General features: G+C 42.8%; 1 protein-coding gene across 1 annotated transcript; it reads left to right on the top strand.

The window, feature by feature from the left end:
* Positions 1 to 141: 141 nt before the first annotated feature.
* Positions 142 to 15,888, top strand: or60a1 (odorant receptor, family 60, subfamily A, member 1; the record flags this gene model as incomplete). Its single annotated transcript, XM_084309653.1, has 3 exons — positions 142 to 960; positions 15,326 to 15,437; positions 15,587 to 15,888. The coding sequence occupies 3 exons, from the start codon at positions 142 to 144 to the stop codon at positions 15,886 to 15,888; spliced, it is 1,233 nt and encodes a 410-aa protein (XP_084165779.1).
* Positions 15,889 to 16,621: the final 733 nt, after the last annotated feature.

Here is a 16,621-nt window from a genome sequence, read left to right as displayed (position 1 = left end):
TGCTATTCTTGGCCAGGTCTCCCTTGTAAAAGAGATCCTGGATCTCAATTGGGACAAACCTGATTAAATAAAGGCAAGAAAATTAATAAAAGAATATTAACCCTTAGATCACAAAGTGATAATTAATAATTATCTGTAAACATGAATCAAAGTTTCATAAATACAGTGTTGCGGCTCACTGCATACGATGCTCCAGGCCCGGGGAGCTACGTGATCTTCACACTTACTTTCATTCTTTATGTCTCCACAATATTTGTAAATCTTACTCTCATACTTGTCATATATATGGATTGTAGTCTACACAAGCCGATGTATATTTTCTTGCTGAACCTGGCTGTGAGCGGGCTGATCGGATGCACGTCAGTGTGTCCCATGGTGATGGACAGGCTCATCCACCACACCAAGGGCATCTCGTACGGAGGATGTCTACTGCAGGTGCTGTCCGTCAACATGTACGCATTATGTGTTTACGCAAACCTGGCAGTTATGGCGTATGACAGGTATGTGTCTATTTGCAAGCCGCTGCAATATCACAGCATTATGACTCCTTTCAAAGTGAGATTGTTATTGACTGTTGTATATTTCATTCCTGTCACCCTCCTCTCTCTCCAAGTGTATCTAACCTCAAGGCTTCCGCTGTGCCGGTATATTATGATCAATAAGTTGTTCTGTGACAACCTGGCCGTCATTAAACTGGCCTGTGTCGGAAGCTCTTTGGTCAACCTGTGCGGTGTGTTTACCATTGTGAGCCTGGTGGTTTTACCCTTCGTGTTAGTGGTGCTTTCGTATGTGAAGATATTACAGGTGAGCTTGAGAGCGTCACAAGAGTCACAGAGGAAAGTCCTGAGCACATGTGTCCCTCATCTGATCGTCTTTGTCAATTTCACTGTGTCCATCCTCTTCTCCGTCATCTACAACAGGTACAACGTAGTGAACAGAGAGATCAACGCGTTCACCGTGGTACAGTTCATCTTCTCACCGCCGTTACTCCATCCACTTGTTTATGGCATCAAGATGAAAGAGATTAGGAGGGCTATCACAAAGATGGTGCGTAGGAGGGTTTTAGCGTGGCCAGAAACACTTAGCCAGAAGGTTTGAGATCCATTTAATTCTATAGGCACTGGTACTCAGGGCTGGACTGGCCATTGGGAGCACTGGGAGTTTTCCTGGTGGCCTGGCCTGCTAAGTGGCCTGCATTTTCAGCAAGGCCAGTGTTTCTAGTTGCGATCTAGACTATAGGGTCATTGCTGTAACAGACGATATCCAGCGTCACGATATCCAGCGTCACATAGTTAACCTATTTATAAAAAACAAAGTTATCAAAATGTATATGACGCCGTTTGGCGTTTAACCCTTTATCTGCCAGGGATTATTCTGATTTTATTACATGGCGTTTTCACATTCGCCGAAATGCTTGCTTGTGATTGGTCAATTATTTTTCGATAACCACCGGTGATTATTGTTTTTCGCAGCTGGAGTAATCAAGCCCCACTGACACACACTGTTTCAGTGCAGCCAATCAAACACACCTGCCGGGCTGCCCTCAATAATAATAATCACTTTATTTGGGCTGACAGAGCCACAGAACAACTGCGATTTGTCAAATGAATTAGGTATATTGTTAGTAAGTTAGCCATGTAATAAGCGGGATAATGTATAGCTATATTCGGTCATCATCGCAAAATAATTGACCTTCACTGACGTTTAAAACACCTCGCCGAGGCGGCTCGGTATTTTAAACTCTGTGTCGGTCAATTATTTTGCGACAATGACCTCGTAGCTATACATTATCCCTTACTTAGGCCCCGTTTAGACGGAAACGCTAGCAGGTGAATCCGCAAAAATATTTTTTCGGATGTGCCTTTCGTTTATACGGAAACAGCGTTTTTACGGGGTGAAACCGCAAAAAAGTGAGACTACCTTCCAGGGTGGAATTCCTAGAAACGCAAAAGCTTTGCGCTCTCGTCTAAACTGTTAAAACGTATAAATCTGATAAAACGATGACGAAAGGGTTGTCACGGCTCTGGTCGCGCGTACTGCTTACGTCACAGGTAGCAGGTATGCGCCAGTAGCCGAGACGTAAACAAAGCAAGTATGTCTGACTTATATCAACGGAGATCACCTGAAGGCTACATTGGCAGTACTTTTAACCCTTTCACTGCCACACGACAGAAGGTTAACCCTTTACTATCACACAACCGGCTGTCGTGTGGCAGTGAAAGGGTTAAATACACAAGAATCTGTCCCGCGGCGTGAGTGGACCCACTGTCTGTGAGTGACTCTGCTTTGGTGCAATCACATTCCCCATCCACAGTCTGCGAATCAGAGGCAGAGTAGGGCGGGTCTTCACAGCACGTCATGTGACATATGCGCCAATCGTGTGACAGTGGGGCTCCGTCGTCTCGAGTCGATACAGCGTCGTCTGCACGCAGAATTCCATCCCAAAACGCTCGTCTAAACGTAAAATTAAAAGTGAAACCGCAAGATGACTTTTGCGGTTTCTGTTCACAAAACGCTCGTCTAAACGGGGCCTTAGTCACCTCTCTGCCACCACTGTAAGTCTATGGAGATGTTCCCCTTCTTTGCAGGGCTATAACTTTTTAAATTGTATTGCTAAATTGACATTACTATGGCTTATTCAACATCAAGTATCTATCGTTTAGGATGTAGCAACGTTCTACTTTTTCATTCACATATTCATACTAAAATACGGTATAAATATGTTTTTATCGTTTTCTGCAGCATTCTGCAGAACGTGAGTTATAGCCATAAATACATATATTAGATCATCAAATGTAGTTTGATACCGATTGACGTCAGATTAAAAATGTCAATTGTACAAGGTCCTAAACGTCATGCCTCATCATCTGCTGGTGACCGGAGGGGGGGGGGGGTTATAAGTCCGTGGCCGACGTTAAATCATTTATGTAGTATGGGCGATATATAGATCAGAGCAGTTTATATGGATAATAATAATCAAACACGCTGAAACTCACAGCACCTCCTCTGACCGTTGGGTGATCAGCGTGGAGCAGAAATATCGCTATTATGGGATGTTGATATATGCGATCCATTTCCAGGTTGTATAATACTATATACGTCCAAATCATGTTTTTTTATCGAGTTATTGGCAACGGATCGCTATCCAGTGTATCAAGCTGGAGTCTCGCGAGCGATAGCGAGTGGCCGGACGAAATATGGGTGAGCACCACTTCCGGCCGCTCACTTCCGGTTTTGGCGATTCACCGATCGGCCACCAGATGGCGGTCTTGAACCGTTGGAGAGTTGAGAGGAGATCTACAGGAGATCTCAAGTCTCTGTGGGTGAAATATGATTGCCATGACAGATTTTTGAAATATTGATCTCAAAGACGCTGTACGACGTCATTGGCAGATTACGCATGGCGAGGAATGACGTCTAAAGTCGTCCTTGGCGATTAAAGGGTTAAGCCATAACGAAGTGTTCTGCACAAAAACAGTATACTGTAGCCTATTTAGACGAGGTGTCCTCCTGGCTTTTCAAGAAGGTTTTAGCTTCCTCAGGCGAGGAAAGATGCGTCCTCAATCCGTCTTTGGTGATGATGGACAGCCTCGCAGGGTACCGGAGGGTCGGTCTGAAACCTTGACTGTAAAGTAAGGGCATGACGGTCTTGTAACGGGAACGTTGCTCCACAACTTGCTTGGAGTTATTTACAGCTTTAGCACCAATTCTGTAACATTGATCCACTTCAGGTGTCGTAGTGAGGATCTCCGGTCCCAGATTTTCAACCAGCGCTTTTGCAAACAAGACATTGGGTTGATCGCAACTCACGGATTCATCCAGACCTATTATACGAATATTAGGTCGGCGGAATCGGTATTCGAGGTCGGCTATCTTAGCCATTAGCTTATCGTTGATTCCTTCTATATCCTCGCATCTAGCAGTGCAAGTACTCAAGCCGGTTTCCATTACGTCTAGACGATCGGTCTGTGCACCAACCGTTTACCATAGCTTTTCGATTTTGGATTCGATAGATTCTTTGCTGGAGGCAACCTGGTTGGTTAGGGAGCGTATACCTTCCGTTATGGTGCTCTCTATTATCGTTATGGAGCGTTCAAGCTTAAAATGGGATTGCTCGAGATTAAGATGGGAATTCGTGAGCTTGATCTGGGATTGCTCCGATCTGACCTGGGACTGCGCTAGCTCCTCAATTAGCTTAGTAATGGAATCCATATCGGAGGAAGCGTCATCTCTCTTTGTCTCGCTTGCTTTCTTCGGTGGCATTGTGGTTCTTTCAGTCAATATAGTTAGTTGGAAACCTAAGGTGATATATACGTACAGGTTTAACCGAATTGGGGGTATAAAAAGGCTTTTAACCCATTCTCTGCCACCACTTTGATCATCCTAAACCATCCTCTGCCAGCGCTATTTGTCTATGGAGATGTTCACCTTCTTTGCAGGGCTATAACTTTTTTAATTGTATTGCTAAATTGACATTACTATGGCCCATTCAACATCAATTATCTATCGTTCAGGATGTAGGAACGTTTTACTTTTTCATTCACACATTCATACTAAAATCGTTTATAATTCAATGACCGACGTTAAATGATTTATGTAGTATGGGTGATATATAGATCAGAGCAGTTTGTATCGAAAATGGTAAAGAAAAACGCTGAAACTCACCCCAGTCTCCTCTTACCGTTGGGTGATGAGCGTGGAGCAAACAGATCCCAATTATGGGATGTTGATCGATGCGATCCATTTCCGGTTTGTATATTACTAATACACGTCCAAATCATGTTGATTATTGAGTTATGGCCGGTGTCTGTATTGAGCCCCGGGACGATAAACGAGTGGCTGGACGAAAATATGGGACGGACCGAGCTCCAATGGGCACTTCCGGTTTGGCAACTCGCCGATCGGCCACCAGGTGACGGTATTGAAGTGTTGCAGAGTTGTGATGGCTCAGACAGCATCAGCCAAGACTCCGTGGTTGAAATATGAATACCATGACGAAAATATGAAATATTGATCTCAAACACGCCTTACGGCGTGATTGGCAGACAACGCATGGCAGAGAAACCCGCCTTAACATGTGATTTGCGGAGAATGGGTTAAAGTCAAAATATAAAAAACGGGAGAAGCAGCTTTACAGAGTGCGACCTACATACTCGACCCGGAACCGGAACTCCCATTATTTTATTATAAAATGTTTACTGTTTGATTTCAAGTTTAACACAATGGCGCCCGACCACGGAGATCTCCGTGTTTCGATTCCACCCGTTGTGGACAGAAGCACGGATATATCCGTGGCAAGTTGTTATTGCTTTTATTCCATTTTAATAACCTATTCAAGGTCGCCGAGCGGCACTGCAGATTTACCCTACTCTTTGAATTCGAGAAAGTGCAATACAGGCCAGATCCTCTTAGGGGGCGCTATCGCGATAATGGAGTGTGCCCTGTGGCTGAACGATGAACTATTTATTTTTTTTACTTTCAATGGAGATTTCAGTTAGCAGGATTCTGGATGTGCAGCATGTAGCTTGGATTACGTTTTGGATTGCGGGTTTCACTATGCAATAAGGGGATTTATCATCAGCCAATGGACATATCGATTTACCAGATGGCGATGGATAACGGGGAAATGCTCGGGGGGATCCAACCGGCTCATGGTAAGATCTTTTTCACGTAAATTACAGCCCGATCGAGCCTTGTTATGATACGATACGATCGGCCTATGTGGCTACTTAGACGAACACGGTTATTGGTAATCAATAATAAGAAACAACGTCCCCCCCCCCCCCCCCCCCTTTCATGCAAACATGCTTGAGGATCGTGCCGATCATATGCAGTTTGAGTTTTAACTGTAGCATCTGTATAACGGAAATGCCATTGGATATAACGTTAGTAACTATTAGCCCTTTATCTCGCCTTCCAGGAAATATACTAGACCAAATGCCGTATAACGCTTATATTCACGGCGCTATAAAATGAGAACGTATTGATGAAAAAAGGGACGGTTTATGGTCCCAATTGACAATGAGAATGGACAGATAGCAATACTATAAAGTATAGATTTAGCTCTACAAACAGCCCCATGTCTGTTTACATTTGCCGGTCCTCTAGAGATTTATTAGACGCATCCCAATGGCCCCGAATGTGTTAACACTTTGATTGCCTAAGGCTAAATTCATGATATACCATCCGTTGCCAGCTCTATTTAACATGGAGAAGTTCCCCTTCTTTGCAGGGCTATAACTTTTTTAATTCTATTGCTAGATTGCCATTATTAGGGCCCATTCAAGGTCCTATATGTATTGTTCATGGTGTAGCAACGTTAAACTTTTTCATTCACATATTCATACTAAAATATGGTCTAAGGTATAAGTATGTTTTCATCTCTTTCTGCAGCTTTCTCCAGAACGTGATTTATAGCCCCAAATGCATTATATTGATGATGAAATACAGTTTGATAGCAATCGGCGCGATATAAAAAATTCCAACTGGACGTACTTCTGGAAGTTACTACACGTCATCTGATGTTGACCGGATGGGCGAGGGGGCGTTTATAATTCCGTGGGCAGCGTTATACCATTCATCTAATGTGGGTCATATGTTCATCAGATCAGTTAGTATCGAACACGGTAATATTACACGCTAAAACTCACCCCAGTCTCCTCGGGCCGTTGGGCGATCAGCGTGGGGTAGACAGTTTTCCATTATGGGATGTCGAAATACCCGGTCCATTTCCAGGTTGTATAATAGTATATACGTCCAAATCATGTTGTTTATCGAGTTATTGGCAACGGATCGCTATGTATTGTGTTGAGCTCGAGTCCCGGGACCTATAGCGAGTTCCCGGAAGTAATATGGGTGATCACCACTTCATCCACATGACTTCCTGTTTGGCGCTTCTGCCGATCGGCCACCAGATGGCGCTCTTGAACCGCTAGAGGATTGAGAGGAGCTCAGAACTGTGTGTGAAGGCTGCAGAGGGGAAATATGATTCCGATCACAGATTTTTGAAATATTGATATTAAAGACGAGTTAGGGCGTCCTCGGCAACTTTAGCATGGCTAGGAAAGACGCCTAAACACGTTTTCGGCACTTAAAGTGTTAATTACAGATGGGTAGGTTGCAATAAAAGCTTATTTCTGATTGATTATTGACAGATATCTCTACTGTATTTCTTTGATTTTGTTTGAGAAAAATACAGAATAATGTAACCTATATATACAGTATATAAATACAGAATAATATATAAGCCTATATATATATCTCATTGAAGAAATATGTTGCATGTTTGTATAGGCTATAGGCCTATATAATCGTTTGAGAAAAATACAGAATAATGTAGTCTATATATACAGTATATAAATACATATAGTATACGGCGATACTACGACACCGTTTCCAATTAATAACGGCACCAACGTTATCACCACAGCGCTGTAGCAAAACACCTCTCTCATCATACACTTTTATTCTCCGACTAGCGGTAAACTTTTCTCTGTCCCAATGGGTGCGTGGGCTCGCGCTGTATACAGCGAGCGATACAAGGAGCATATACGAAAAGGGTGAATAATAAAACATAATCAGGTCAACAGTAAATATATATCTTATACAAACAAAACAATATATATATATAAGGTATAGAAAATGATAAACGTGAACTTTAGGTGATAGCCTAATCTACCTTTTGTTGAACTAATTCTAATTATTAATCTGGACCTTCAGAACACAACGTTTGAACCACACACACGCAATCATAGGAATTTTTTTTCGGGAACAGGGAACATGGGACCCTTTTTGACTATTTTATTTTCCTGGAGCAGGACTGGGGAACATAGGATCCTTTTTTTTGCGGGAGCGGGGAACATAGAACCCGGGGAACATAGGACCCGGGGAACATAGGTATGACCCCGGTTCTACTGCAAGGAATGTAAGATACCCTGTACCACACAAAAGAGAAATATGCTGAGTGACCGGTGAACATCTGCTGTCTTGTTTTGTATTCGACTTTTATTATTTGTATTATATTATTGTATTATAACTTTGAATGTCCATGGGTAGAAGCACCTTTTAGTTTGAAATTACCAACATGATGATTGCACTTGTAATCCCACCAAATATGGGGCAGAGACCTCATTCTGGGAATCTGGGTGGAAGCAAAAATCCAATGTAAACATGTTTTTTTTCTTTTTTCAGAGTTGTTAGTTTGAAAACAACTATTGTTGAGATGTCTGATGTCTCACTGAAGGCAAAAATAAAAGGGTAAAATCACTGTTCTGCCTGTTCCATTTTACAAAAATGCATTTATCTCGGTTTCTATTGCCAGACTGCTGTTTTTGGTGAAAGCAAGTTGTATTCAACTGCTGATGCCTACATAACGGAACATGCTAGAAATATCTTTTGAGATATTTCGTGTTCGTGTTTCGTGTTCACAAAGTCCTAGTAGAAAAAAATCTGTGGCTCTTGAAAGATTAGTAAAAATGCTCAAAAAACACTGGCAGAAGCTACCTCCTGAATTGGATAACAATAAAATTGGAAAGTGAATGTGTTAAGTACAGTACTAGAGTAAAACATACTTAGTTACTTTCTACCTCTGAGTTCAGTGATGCTGAAACTGAGAGAAAAGGCAGAATGTTCTTGTAATGATTGGCCAATTTGTGGAATTAGCATGCACAGAGGCAGTGGAGTGTTTTCTTTCACTTTTAAATATTTAAATGTACAAATACAGTACAAGGCTCCTCAAAGCATGAAGAAACATACTTCTCAAGGGAGCATGTCTATGTTCCCCGGGTCCTATGTTCCCCGGGTTCTATGTTCCCCGCTTTGATTGATTGATTGATTGATTGACAATTTTAGACCACCAGCCCTGATTCCAAACTCTAACCTTAACCAGTTCGAAAGAGGGCCTAAGCTTAACCAGTTCGAAACAAGGCGGACATTAATAATTAATAAAATAATAAAAAATAATAAAATGTTCAATCTATTAATCAATCAAGCAGGGAACATAGGACCCGGGGAACATAGGGATGATCCCCTTCTCAAACCAAGAAAATATCAAACCAGACACTAGGCCCTTGGCTATTGGGCCCTAGCTCGTGCTGCCTCAAGCAAGTCCAATGTAACTTGTAATGGATCACAGTCTATGTGGGTTTGGTTTTAGTGTATTCCTGCATGCTTTGAATGTATTTTGGGTTTTTCTCTTGTTAGCTGTCAATCACCAGTTAATTGCCATGCGGCATGGCAGGTGTGTGGGCTTGATTGCCACCTGATTGGTGTCAGGTGTGCAGTCCCTTTAAGTAGGCTTGGTTTTATGTGTTCAGATGCTTGTTCATTTCATGTTTCCCCCCAGTAGTAGAGGAGTGTCCTCTGGGGTAACTCTAACCTCGAATCAAGCTCTCCAGACCAGTGTTTCTCAACTGGCGGGTCGCGACACAAAAGTGGGCCGCGGATGTGTATGTAAAAAATAAAAATAAAAGTACAAAACAAAAAATATATATCGTGGTTTTTTTTTTACTACCTATTTTTGTGAAGGTGGCAAAACGTCAAGGATGCTACACAAAAAAGTCAAGACTTATTTTCATTGTGGTCCTTGGTCTCAGACAGACAAGCAATACAAAACAGGACCATAAATAACAATTTGACAAACTACATAGACATGAACATTTTAAAAGCAGTACAAACGTAGCCACAGGCAACAATGTATCAGACGCCATTTTCATGCATTTAAAATCTAGTTTTGGACATTGTCGAGGAGCCAAGATTTTACTTTTTCTTAGAGTTGTGCCGGCTACTGATGCATTTTAGCTGTGAATGTAGCAAATTCCAATTTGTGTCTCCCCAGAATTTAAAAGAACATTTGCCCATATTAGTTTTGAACCTTGGAATATGCAGGTCAGCAATGCTGGCTCTGGTGTTATGGGTATGCATGTCCCTGTTCCACTGAAAATAATTTGTAAGATAAGAGGGGCCCTATTATTATAAATGTTGTGAACTATGTTGAGCTGGAGGGAGCCAGCCCAGCGACTGGAAGTGTTGTTTGCCCACATGTGCTCTGGAGGCTAGTCCTAGAGTTAATCGGATGAGTTTGTTCTGGGAAACCTGTAACTTAGTCTTTTAAAACTTTGGTCAGACCTCCGTACCAAGAACAGATAGCATAGTCGAAGCAACAAGAAACAAGAGAATTTGCCAGAATGCGAAGACTTTCAGGGTCTAGTAAATGTGCTTTCCTGGTCAGAAATGTACTTCTGCCATTCACCTTGCTCATAGCTTTGAGAGCCATGGATTCCCCGCTCATGCTGCTGTCTAGGTGGCAACCTAGATAGCTTATACACTTTTTTGCTGCAAAAAGCTGTCCCTCGAGATTTATGCTGGGCAAGACCAGCTTCCGCAGCCTGGGTTGGGAACCAAAGATGATGTATTCTGTTTTGGCCATATGCAGAGATAATTTATTGTCAATGAGCCAATGTTTTATGGTAGAGAATTCCTTACTGAGAGTGGCCTGTAGCTTGTCCACATCCTTATCGGAGGAAAGGATAGCAGAGTCATCCGCATAGAGAAACAGGTTCACATTACAGGCAGCTTGCATATCGTTAATGTAAATTAAAAACAATAACGGGCCCAGGACACTCCCTTGAGGGACTCCGCAAGTCACTGGTAGGGCAGATGAGTGATGGCCATGGATGTCTGTCAATTGGTCTCTATCGGAGAGATAAGAGGAGATTTACATTTTAGGCTGACAGGGCTCATACCAAGGGCTGACAGTTTGCCGCCAGGCATTGTACCCTTCTTATACCATCCTCTGCCAGCTCTATTTGTCTATGGAGATGTTCACCTTCTTTGCAGGGCTATAACTTTTTAAATTGTATTGCTAAATTGACATTACTATGGCCTATTCAACATCAATTATCTATCGTTCAGGATGTAGGAACGTTTTACTTTTTCATTCACACATTCATACTAAAATACTGTTTAGAGTATAAATATGTTTTTATCGTTTTCTGCTGTATTTCATAGAACGTGAGATATAGCCATTTATGCATATATTAGATCATCAAATGCAGTTTGATAGCGATTGACGCCAGATAAAAAAATTTCAACTGTACATGGTCCTAGACATTATGACTTATCATCTGATGTTGACCGGAGGGTGGGGGGGGGTCGTTTATAATTCCGTGGCCCAGGTTAAATCATTTATGTAGTATGGGTGATATATAAATCAGAGCAGTTTGTATCGAAAATGGTAAACAAAAACGCTGAAACTCACCCCAGTCTCCTCTTACCGTTGGGTGATGAGCGTGGAGCAAAAATATCGCTATTATGGGATGTTGATCTATGCGATCCATTTCCAGGTTGTACTATATACGTCCAAATAATGTTGTTTATTGAGTTATGGCAACGGATCGATATCCAGTGCGTCAAGATGGAGTCCGTGGCCGGACAGAATAGGGGACACACCAAGCACTTCCGGTTTTGGCAACTCGCCGATCGGCCACCAGGTGGCGGTACTGAAGCGTTGGAGAGTTGAGCGGAGATCTACAGCACCAGTCAAGACTCCGTGGGTGAAATGTGAATACCATGACGAAAATTTGAAATATTGATCTCAATGACGTGGTAATCAGTCATTGGCAGACAACGCATGGCGGAGAATGACGTGGTAATCAGTCATTGGCGGGAGATGGGTTAAAAAGAAGGCTGTGGTTGACAGTGTCAAAAGCCTTTTGAAGGTCAATTAAAATCATACCAGAGTTTGCCAGCATCCATTTCAGCTCTGATAAAATCAGTTAAAAAAAGTAAACAAGAATCGGTGGAATGTGATTTCCTAAAACCTGATTGAAATTTATATAATAATTTTGAGTCTGTAATATATTCATAGAGCTGTTCGTGAATTACCTTTTCTAAAACTTGAGGTGACACTGAGAATCGAGATGGGCCTGTAATCAATGTTCCCTCTAATTATTTTTTGGTCTGAGCAAACACTCAAACCTCCTGAGCAGACATCAGCAACTACTGAGCAACATACGTCACCTGCCGATTAACCGGTTAGTTGATAAGCGGCGGTTTGTAAAAAATCTGAGAATCTTAATTTCCCTTAATGTCTAACATAAAAATATATACATTTTGCTGATACACGAGAAATAATACAAAAAGGCATATTATATTCCTTAATCAAATATTTATTTGACCATTGATTGACGATACAGAGCATAGTCCTTACTTTGGCTGGGTTGGCGGCGGCGGTGTGAGTCGTGTCACTAACTTTTGTAGCCTCAAGATACTTAATCAAAGTTTACTCAAAGATGCCTTATCATTATAATATATTTAAAGTATACCTCCTCTGTATGGATATAAAATTATTGTTTATATTATTTTATATAACAAAATAATATCTCTCTATAACTGTAAGGGACCAAGCAGCCAGAGAAGGGGGACACAGTGGTTTAGGCAAAAAATAAGGGTTTTATTTTACCCATTTCAAAAACATAATTCAAATATAACATAAATGGTCCAAATAATATAGCAGGACAAAAACAAACCTGAACAGAACGGAAGACCACACACAAAAGAGAACTCAAACTATATATAGGTCCTGGCCAGACACATAAACATAGGCAGGCTAATTGATTAATTAATATTTTACTCTACTATCTTAAAAATGCACATTAATCAAATAAACATACAACATATAACATATCTACCGAACTAAACAACCAATAATCTTAAGTAATAAGGAAAATACATATAAACTAAATCACAATACAAGGAACCCCCCCCGACATCTCCTGTGACATGGTTTGGTCCACCACCCCCATCCGGCTATTTAGGGTGGACCAGGGCCCCGTTCCCCGTACCTGGATAACTGAGTTAGCCGGATAACTTTCGGTTAAGTCTGACTTAAGCCGGACTTTCCGGTTCCCCGTACCTGGATTGTCCAAATCACCATGACAACAGATCCAAAAGTTTGAGCCTGGTCGAAAGCAGAGTTTAAGTTCAAGTTAGCCGGATGAAGCACAGCCACGCCCCCGCAAAGAAAGTGACAGCTCGTTTCCTGAAATTATTCCCACAGCCTAGGATCTGCGTTATACCATTCTGAATTACGTTTTTGTGCTCCATTCTTCCAGAGGGGTCTTTTGAAATGTAAAATAGACCCAAAATGCTGATACTAAATTCACTTTGTCCTAAATAATGCACGTTATATATACCGTGGCGCTCGCTCGGTGCGATGTACACATTATGTGGTTATTTTAACAACGCGCAGCATTGCAAATGTGAATCCCGCGGGGACATCCTTAATGATTGAAACCTATCGCTCGTTCGGCTCGGATTCCCTTCATATTCTCCGCTGTGTATGAGGAGCGAGGAAGGAGAGGAGCGCCTGGATTCTGTTTCATTCAAGCATAAATTGAAACGTTATGCGTGGATTGTGGCCACACCCTCGCAAATAATGGCATGTCCCTTCCTCAGAGATCCGATTGACGAAGGAGCAATCATAGTCCGATTAGCAGTTCATAGAGAGAGAGTGCTTAGGGATCGCCAAGATCCGTTAGCTCATACTAATGAGTTCCTGTACGAGCGCTATAGATTTAGCAGACGAGGAATCATTTTCCTCCAAGACCTTCTCGGGCCACACCTTGTTAATCAAACACGCCGCAGCAGAGCGTTGAGTGTCACCCAGACCCTCTGCATTGCCTTGCGTTTCTTTGCCAGTGGTACCTTTCTGTACACCGTAGGCGATGCGGAGAACATCAGCAAAGCCGCTGCATGCCGTGCTGTTCGCAAAGTATATTTGGCCTTGAAGACGTTAATGGATGACTACATTACATTCCCTGGCCGTGTCCAAGTGAATGTAATCAAAGAGGGCTTCTATGGAATTGCGGGTAATTGAGTTATTCAATATTCCACCATTTAATTAAAGTGCATTCATATATCACTATTCCTTACGGAGCTCATTATTATTATGCAGAGTTTCCAAATGTCATTGGCGCAGTGGACTGCACGCACATCAAACTCAAAGCACCCTCTGGCCCAAACGAGGGTGATTTTGTGAATCGAAAAGGCTTTCACAGCATTAATGTGCAGGTAGGCCAACTTATGACAATTCCCCTCAAATTACATTGCTATAAAAACAATCATATTTGTTTTAACATAGGGGTCATCATGGACCTTGCAATTGCCTGCTGTATGGCTACCCATGTACTGTACAATAACCATGACTTGACCGCAATTCATCTTAGATCAGGGGTCTCAAACTCGCGGCCCGCGGGCCAATTGCGGCCCGCGGGATGATATTTTGCGGCCCCCTACTGGACATCAAAGTGTAGTGTTAATGCGGCCCGCGCACTACTGTTTGCCGAGTCGTTGCGCGAGAGTTGGACGTTTTATTTATTTGATCACTTGTAGGCTACCATAGCGCAGGCTCATGACAGCAACGTTATGTTAGTGACTTGGTTGAAACGTGATTCCGGAGTGATATGATATCAAGTAAAGTGGAAGCAAATGCATCCTCGCTATCTCTCTCCTCTGCGAGCAGTGCTGCGCGCTGTCCGCCTGCACTGCCACCGTCTGTCTGTGTACGAGTCTGGTCCAATCACATACGCGTCCCGTCAGCGTTTTTCCCCCTCACCCACAGTCTGCGAATCAGAGGCAGAGTAGGGGAGTAGGGCGGGTCTTCACGGACCGCATGTCGTCTCTCTCTTTCAGTCAGTTCAAGTCGGAGCAGAGTTGACAGCGCTGCGTATCTACAGTAAACTCACTCCCAGTTTTATCTCTGTGAGATAAATGTAGCTATTAGCCTATTTTCGCCAGCAGGCAGCCAGCAGAAAAATATGGCATTTTCAAAGATGGTCAGTAAAAGAAAAGTCGACTGCAATTCAAAGGTGAATGGACGGAAAAAGTCCCAGCCAGGGGCGTAGCTGGAGATTCTGGGCCCCATGAAAGAATCAATTTGTGGGCCCCCAATCTATTAAAAAATGTGGGGCCCCCAATCTATAAAAAAATATGGGGCATTTATTTATTGATGAAAACGCATAATATGGTTTTTACCTATTTTTTTTATAAACAGCTTTGTGATAAAATAAAAAAAATGCACAGTGCATTTCCATAGCTGTGGATGAGTCCACTGACACCACTGAGAAGCCTGAAGAACCGTTCATGTTCTGAAGAACTGTTCATGTTCTGAAATGTTATTGCTAAAGATTGAGAAGATTGGATCAGTTGTACTTTTTTTTGAATACTTGAAACCCTTTTTTTGTGGAATATTTGATGCGGCCCAGCCTCACCCAGACTCTACCTCCAGCGGCCCCCAGGTAAATTGAGTTTGAGACCCCTGTCTTAGATGATCTGTGACTCCACCTGCCTCATCACCAATATTGAGGCCAAGTGGCCGGGCTCCGTCCACGACTCCAGAGTATTCAGAGAGTCTGCACTGTGCAACAGCTTCGAGCAAGGTATAGCAAATATCATGTCATCTATAAATGCTTATTTCATGTAGAGGTGATCTAACATTGTATATTATCTACTATAGGTCATTACGATGGACTCCTAATTGGAGACAGGGGTTATGCATGCAAGCCCTACTTCATGACCCCCTATCCAGAGCCAGCACCAGGGCCTGAAGCCCGTTTCAACGGGGCTCATGCTCGGACGAGAGCCCGGATAGAAATGACCTTCGGCCAACTGAAGGCCAGATTCACGTGTCTGCGCGGGCTGCGGGTGGCACCAGACAGGGCATGTGACATCACTGTGGCCTGTGCAGTGCTCCACAATGTGGCAACACTGAGGAAGGAGAGGGTCCCAGTCATCCTGGACCATCCTGAGGATGACCTACAGCCAGTCCACTTGGACGAGCAGACCGGACAGGCTGCAAGGAACAGAATTGCCCACCATCATTTTGGTTAGGTGTTGAGTTAATTTAGGTCAATGTTGGACTCATCTTACGTATTCCTCTTTTCATGTTTGCATGTTCAATTTATATGGTTATAGGCTTTGCCACCCTCTTTGCTTTCAAGTTATACCCATTCATAGAGGAACATGTACAAGAAGAAGAAGAGATCCATATGTTGTACAATAAAGTCTTTATTGATTTTGACTGTCCGCCTGTAAATGAAAGTGCACACAAGAAAGAATTTCAGTTAAGTTGCATTTCATGCCAAAGCTCACAAATACTTTAGGCAAAGCTTCACAACTCACATCCAGCTGCCGATCAATCAATTGAATTTCTTTATGTAGTTTCCGCATTTTGAGCCGGCGGTACTCGTTCCGGGACGCCATCTCCGACTCTAAGAATGAGATCTCAGCCCGCAACTTCCGCTTGTACAGTGACTTCACACTTTCACGGTCGTTCTAAAGAAAGAAAATGAATGTGTGGCGGTCAGATGGCAACTAAACTCAGACCTCCCCTCACAATGTGAGGGTATTAAATGATAACTCACCTCCCCGGCTGAGTGAGAGGGGCCTGCAGGCTCCGGCCGTGGTTCAGTACCTGGCTAAAGGAATGCATTGATTTAGTCCAAATACCACTCACAGCGGGTGAGTTGGATAGGAGTATTAGTTTCCACAACTTGTTTTTACCACATCGCCGGAACAGGCAGTTAAGGTGTCCTCGCCATCGTCTGCTGGACTGTCCGTCTGT

The sequence above is a fragment of the Notolepis coatsorum genome (assembly GCF_963971535.1).
Source record: "Notolepis coatsorum genome assembly, chromosome: 1".
Lineage (NCBI taxonomy): Eukaryota > Metazoa > Chordata > Actinopteri > Aulopiformes > Paralepididae > Notolepis > Notolepis coatsorum.
This window is presented reverse-complemented; position numbering and strand designations above follow the sequence as displayed.